This window comes from Sprattus sprattus (assembly GCF_963457725.1).
Source record: "Sprattus sprattus genome assembly, chromosome: 12".
Classification (NCBI taxonomy): Eukaryota; Metazoa; Chordata; class Actinopteri; order Clupeiformes; family Clupeidae; genus Sprattus; species Sprattus sprattus.
Window position 1 is genome coordinate 2870063 of NC_137910.1, and position 7500 is coordinate 2877562.

The 7500-nt window shown below is 43.5% G+C and overlaps 2 protein-coding genes across 2 annotated transcripts in view; one reads left to right on the forward strand and one right to left on the reverse strand.

Annotated features, from left to right (window-relative positions):
• vsir (V-set immunoregulatory receptor) overlaps window positions 1-4699 on the reverse strand; it is a 16578-nt gene extending 11879 nt beyond the window's left edge. Inside the window, exon 1 of the mRNA XM_080849200.1 lies at window positions 4457-4699. Coding sequence (XP_080705326.1) covers window positions 4457-4508 — 52 coding nt within the window. The 5' untranslated portion in view covers window positions 4509-4699. The remainder of the gene's footprint in view (window positions 1-4456) is intronic.
• The window catches only part of cdh23 (cadherin-related 23), a gene marked incomplete at both ends in the record, with an annotated part of 283012 nt that overhangs the window by 246345 nt on the left and 29167 nt on the right, over window positions 1-7500 (forward strand). The window contains 1 exon segment of the mRNA XM_080848547.1: window positions 7050-7271. Within this exon segment, the coding sequence (XP_080704673.1) occupies window positions 7050-7271 (222 nt within the window).

Genomic DNA, 7500 nt, shown 5'->3' on the forward strand with positions numbered 1-7500 from the left:
TCCTCCTGGCAGGGGTGTGTGTGTGTGTGTGTGTGTGTGTGTGTGTGTGTGTGTGTGTGTGAGTGAGAGAGAGAGGCTAGACAAGGAATAAAGAGAAATGCTTCCTAGGGACCTTTGAGTCTGTTCCCTTCTTCTCGTGTCTCTTTTAAAATGACTGGCTGTAAATACAGAAGTCAGAATCTGACTTCAACAGCATTTTATCTGATATGTGCTTTCGCTGCACTTTGTAACAAATGTACTGTGGCCTTCAACAGGAAATGTTTGTGTGCTGCGCTCTTAACACTGTGGCATGTTCTCTCTATCCCTCTCTCTCTCTATCCCTCATTCTCTCTATCAGTCCTTTAGTTCTCTCTCTCTCTGTGTGCTGCACTCTTAACACTGTGGCATGTTCTCTCTATCCCTCACTCTCTCTATCCCTCATTCTCTCTATCAGTCCTTTAGTTCTCTCTCTCTCTCTGTGCTGCACTCCTAACACTGTGGCATGTTCTCTCTATCCCTCTCTCTCTCTATCCCTCTCTCTCTATCCCTCTCTCTCTATCAGTCCTTTAGTTCTCGCTCTCTATATCCCTCTCTCTCTCTATCAGTATAGATGTGTGTGCTGCACTCTTAACACTGTGGCATGTTCTCTCTATCTCTCTCTCTCTATCCCTCTCTCTCTATCAGTCCTTTAGTTCTCTCTCTCTCTATCCCTCTCTCTCGCTATCAGTATAGATGTGTGTGTTGCACTCTTAACACTGTGGCATGTTCTCTCTATCCCTCTCTCTTTCTCTATCCCTCTCTCTCTCTCTATCAGTCCTTTAGTTCTCTCTCTATCCCTCTCTCTCTCTATTAGTCCTTTAGTTCTCTCTCTCTCTCCCTCCCTCTCTCTCTATCAGTATATATATATATATATATATACATAGAGTGGCCAGTGGTCAGTGCAGTGGTCAGTGCCTCTTCCTTTCCGTGTCCAATAAGGGCGGTGGGAGCAGGAAGTGCATTGATGTGGGCTTGCTCACTGGCTGGCTGACGGCCATGTTGCAGGCCTCTGTTTTCTTCCGGGCTGATTCTAAATTCTCTTCCTCTCTCTCCCTCCCTCCCTCACACACACACACTCACTCTATCTCTCATTTTCTCTATCTTCCCCCTTTTGCCATTCTCTCTCTCCTAGCCTCTCCATTTGCCTCGCTGGGCAAAGGAGCCTAATGTTTATCTGTTGGCTTACCTTATCTGCCCACAGAATAACGAGTCCAGGGGGGGGGGGTCTGGAATGCCAATGCTGCCCCCCCCCCCTTTTCCCACCCCCACAGCCTTTCGCTTTCATTTCAGATCAGTATGCTATCCCTCTGAGTCATTGCTTTATTTTGGAAGTCAGTGTAGTCTTTAGAGTATTTTATGGCTTCATTCAATGCAGTGACCAGGTTGAGTTGACATGTGCTTCATCAGAGCAGCCCCCTCTCTTCACTCACAGCACTCCAAAACCCTCTATGATGTCACCCAAGTGTATCTTCATCTTCAAAAAGATGTTCATGTAATTTGTTACTCATGAAATACGATTCCCCACTTCCCCATCAAATTCTGTTAAAACCACGCTGTGATTTACTTCAAGAGGACTAAACTCTCTGGGAAGTGGTTTTAAGAGCTCAGCTCAGAGGCAGAACACACAATGAGGTGTGTGTGTGTGTGTGTGTGTGTGTGTGTGTGTGTGTGTGTGTGTGTGTGTGTGTGTGTGTGTGTGTGTGTGTGTGTGTGTGTGTGTGTGTGTGTGTGTGTGTGTGAGATGCACATCTGGCAGATCTCCCATGCAGACAAAATTAGCAGCTTTTCAAGCAGATACCAATCACAGACTGTTTGTGCTTAGGGTTACTAGAGGGGAAAGTAGAGTTACTAAGCAAGGTCTTCTGCTAGGTCTGTAAGCCAAGGCATGTGTCTGCCGGATGAAAAAAGGCTTTAATTATGTCTGAGTCCTTGGGGGTCCCTCACAGGGCACACACACACACACACACACACACACACACAGGCATGCACACACACAGGGCACCCCCCTGAGGGTTGACAGGCTGAAGGCCTCGGCCTTGTTTTTCTCTCAAACTGTTCTCTCTCTTTTTTTTTTTTCTTTCTCTAGGGGCTGGACATTCTCTCTAGTAAGTAGTGTACGTCTCACACAAAATGGCTGTGTAACATTGGCCTTGCACAAGAAGAACTATTAGACAGAAAGAAAAACTTGCATGTAAGCCCGCAGCTTATCCCAACATCATCGCGCATCGAGTCACTAGATAGGACTATGCTAATCTCAACCAAGCAGAGTTGACTTGCAGGAGGATTGTAGTATGGTCGTAAGGCCAGAGGTTATATAGCAGACAATCAATGATCTTGGGATCCATATTTAGGTGTGCCCTGTAACGCCTGAAGGGAGATCTGTTCAGGTGTAGTCTATAAACTCCCTTGGGGGGGGGTTGGCAGATCAATGGCCGCCAGCAGGGGATGGTGCAGAGGTTGGGGAACTAACAACAGGTCGGACGAGAGGAAGAAGAGACCCTCTCACACTGACATGAATAAGAGCTTCCCCACTGCATCACGAGAGACACCTATCCACACTGCTTTTCTATAATACCACACAGGTCATTCACACACACACACACACACACACACACACACACACACACACACACACACACACACACACACACACACACACACACACCTATCCACACTTCTTTTCTATAACACCACACAGGTCATTTATTACTCTCTGTACCAGGGGCAGGCTAACAGACTTTATACACATCCTCCAACCCCCAGCTAAAGAAGAGAACGCACAACTTTCCCTTTTTCTGCTGCATACTCCCTGATACTGACATTGACCACTTTAGACATGACAGACTGGCACAAGGAGCGTGTGTGTGTGTGTGTGTGTGTGTGTGTGTGTGTGTGTGTGCTGTGTGTGTGTGTTTGTGTTTGTGTGTGTGTGTGCTGTGTGTGTGTGTGTGTGTGTGTGTGTGTGTTTGTTTTTGTGGATAAAAACGCAGAGGAAGAAAATGAGACCAAAACAGATTCAAGCTCACCAGTATGCCACTCTTAGCAGGCAGTCACAGAAATTATGAGAATTGTGCAAATTAACACCATAAACATTATTTTTCTCCCTGTCCTGGGAACCTGTCATGGTCTGTATTTGTTTGGTTATGTTAACACTTTTACACCACAAACATGAAATGGCACTCATGATGATTTGTTTGTAACTCTGGAATATTCCATACTTCTCAGTACTTTTTTTTCAACAAGCTACTCATATTGGAGCATTTTCCATGAACACACCAAAGATGGCCAGGCACTGAGAGTAGAAAGAAGAAGTGTTTTTGGTCACTAAACTTCCTCTATTTTGGATATAAATACAGATGCGATTCTTTTTTCTTTAGTGGCGCTGTTGTAACACCACTGAACTTGAGAGTCCTATCACTTGTACCATTCCTTTGACTTTTTTAAATAGACAGTCAAGTAATTTCTGGTCTGTGGTGGCACTTTTGATAACAGAGAGACGTCAAAGATCTATAGGTCTGTTACACAGACAACCTTTGACAATAGCCCATCCGTGCCACACAACCTGACCCTACATTTGGGTGAAACCCGAGCCATATGAGTAGGATTACCGACTCGGTAATGCGGAGCTCAACAGCTGTCGGCGCTCTTCCAGGCGGGACACACAGACGCTGGAAGTTGAGCTAATTGAGCGCTGGGACAGATGTTTCAGCGTACCTAACTCACAACAACCCTGGATACTCTCGTAATTAAAGTAGCCTAACTGTAAATGTTCAGCATCTCACTAGTCTCCTTTCGGGCAGTCAGTGTTTCTGCCGCCACTCCCTGTGCATGATGCCAAACAGGGTTTATTTTGGGGCGAAACACAGGAAATTAAAACGTCTACCCTCTTGGTTACGTGGACCGTCTTTAGGAAGTCTGACAGTTTGGCTTCTTAGTCGGGTACTTTTCCGATAAAACATGCCATCTTTTTTTATGTATAAAAGGCATTTCACATTAGCATACGCTACTTACTAATAGTCTATAGCAATGATGAGCGTACGCTGCCAGTATTCACCAAGAAACTGACAAACTCAAATAGTTCAGCTTAAGGCAGTTCAACAAGTGTAGGCCACGTTTCTACAATCGAATTGATCAATCTATAGAGCTGTGGCCATTTAGGATATGTCGCCAATATGATAACGAGTTAGAAGCCAAATCAGTGTAACATGTTCACCATCTGTGCCGTTCACATTTCAGAGGCAACATGTCAAATATGTGACATCGGCGTGACGTGACACGTTTAAAGGCAAAATCCTCTTCTTCTTTGCTGAATTTGACAACAGACCCAAAAAGAGCGTCTGACAAGCTTGTACACGCCACTGATGCTTAGCTTCCCAGTAGCCTATTCGAGAGGGATGGAAATATCTGCATAATTGACCACCGCACTTTATTTTCTTACCTTGTCTCACGACAGCCACAACGAAACAAATTGCAACAACTCTAAAATCCATTGGTGCGACCCAAGTTGAATAAATCCGGTGGAGTCGACGTGAATTATATTGGTACTAGGCTAACTTGTACTTCTTTTCGTTAGACTATTATGAGAAGCAGCATGCCCCGTTTGCATACAAATTTGGTTGCTCAACGCTCTTTGTATATCCTACCCTACGCCCGAGACTGACATCCACTATTTGTTGTTGGCTCTCGAGATCAACTTTTCGACTGCTTGAATCCTGTCAAGAGAGCAAAGAATAAATGCAACAGGATACGCGCAACAACTCCTCCCTCCTCCTGCAATCTCTTCGTCTCAGCTGTGAGGCTACACGCCCGCAATAAAAATGTAAATTAAACGAGAGTTTAGATAACAGTGACGCGTAGGCTATTTTTCACCTTTTTCCCCCAATTTGTCGCAAGGTAATTAACAATTGAAACGTATTATTTTAACGGAATGGTGTAGCTAAAGGGAAAAATGTATAGGCCTACATGTCATGTGTATTTATTATTGTGTGATAAATACACTTTATTGTAGTAGTATTTCATTAAATATATAATTAAGCAGAATTCGTTTTTTTCCCCTCTGCAGTATAAGCAGGATATGGGCTATGTTTCCATTCCTCCTTTTTTTTTGTATTTGCTGAGGAACTTCATCTTAATAAAGGGGTCAATGTGCCTGGCTGTCAGGTCTGTAGCCTCAGGCATAGGCTGGATATGATACTGCCAACCAGTCAGACAGGAGCATCAGGAAGGCTAAATGTCTCTCTCTCACTCTCTCTCTCTCTCTCTCTCTCTCTCTCTCTGTCTCTCTTTTTCACTCTCAGACACACTCTAACACACACACACACATGCATGAACACACACATTTCAGTGGGCCTGACACATTCAGAAATACACGTTTGAACTTTGGAGCACTCTGACTTATAAACTTACACACACACACACACAAATAGAACATCAATAAGGAAATGCAAAGTGGTACTCAAAACCTCTCCACATCTGGTCAAGCTACAGTTACTTCTGTCGTCATGACGCCCCAACTTAAACAAACACTCTTTTCAGCACAAAATCAACAACATCAGCTATCCCTGTCACGCGATGGGATGGGATGGGTCATGGCATAAACAAAGTTCCAGCCTCAAGGATGTCACTGTCACAGTGGTTGTGTGGTTCCAAGCCCCCAAGGCTTAACCCAACGGACTTACTTGGAGTCACTGTGCCACACACACCTAATTAAGCACACCTAAAAGAGTTTTCGATGGCTTAGGAGCGAAGATAAGCACTCTTTGTTCTCACACTTGTTTGCCTATATTAGCCACCATCACCATCACTAGCTTGTCCAGCTTGATTTGCATCTAAACGTTTTTTTTTTTTTAGTTTTGTTTTTTTAACTTTCACTTTTATTTCAATTTAACTGAAGTGTTCTTATAAAAAAAAAAAGCTTCTTGAAGTTCCTGCTGGCCAAGTTACCGGCAGTGTCAACTTAACAGGTCCATTACACATGGAACATGCATATCAAAAGAGATGTGTTCAGCCAAATCCTGTTGAACTTGTTTACCTTTGAGTAGCGCTTGTGTCTTACATGTTATCTACCCAATGGATCTACATCTGGGGGCTTGCATAATACAGAGAGAAAGAGAGAAACAGCTGACAAGGACGAGACTAGGCTCTCTGTTTTCCTTTCAGGCCTCTTTGTTAGCAGTAGAGAGTACAGACATCAGAAGCTCTGTGGCTGTTCATGTATTTAGAGAAGGAATAAAACTGAGCAATAATAGAGAAGAAAGGCTGTCGCTATGGCCTTTCCACACACACACACACACACACACACACACCACACAATGGTGAAACATTAAAGAGAAGTGCTACTTCAGTGTAATTCCTCCTGTTACGTGTCTGTTGACACTGTAGGTCTTGGGTAACAGGCGAGTTTCAGATCAAGATTTGAAAAGTAACGTGGTTTATATGAATTCAATTGATTGACATGGTATTGAAATATCTCTAAAAACTGCATTACAAAAGGCAGAGTAGAGCAGAAAGGGTGAGGATATGTATTGATAGGAGGAAAACCAGCTTTAATATTCAAATGAAATGTTCCCTCTTAAGTGTGTAGTCCTTGTGAACTACAGTTACACTAATCAGAATCAGAATCAGAAACAGAAACAGATTTATTGTCACGTAGGTATGCGCCTACCTGAAATTTGTTCTGGTGCATGGGTGCATAAAGTTAACATAAAAACATAAAAACACAAACATACACACACAATAAGTAAGTACTACTACATAACATAAAAACGTAATGATGTTACTGTAAAAGGCCTATAGAGAGTTGCACATTCACCATGGGCTTCAAAATTCATTCTTTCACATTCTTTTTCATCCCATAAAAAGCCTATGTGGGAATATGCATCTTTATCACATGGTAATGTCATTAAACCACATCTAAAGAAGGTCTTCACTGATGCATAGACCTCTACGAGTCAGATCAAATGGTTCTTTTCTTTTGCCAAGAGAGTCAATATTCTCTCCTTCTCTTTGTTTTCTCCTCATGTCTCCAAAAGACATCTACCACAGTGTGGGTGCGTGTCGTGGATGAGAATGACAACGCGCCCGAGTTTCCGGAGGAGGAGTATGTGACCGTGCTCAGTGAAGGGCCAGACACTGTGGGGGCCACCATCGCCACGGTAACAGCCATCGACCCCGACGAGGAGCTCAATGGAACCCTCAATTATGCCATCGCCCATGGCAATCTTGGCCAAACATTCCGCATCAATAACGTAACGGTAAGGCCTGCAGCCTGATTGAAGAGATGCTTATGAAGTACCTGTTAAAGATCTACAGTAGGACCATGTTTAATTCCCTAGTGGTTCAACATTGAGCTTGCATGGGTTCTCCCTTTGATAAATTGATGTGACAAAGAACGTTTAGAAAGTATTTAGTAAACTGTTTATTATGTGCTCCAAATAAAAAGGCTTAGTTGCCTTCTCAGTGTGGCAGAGGGGTGAGCAAAGA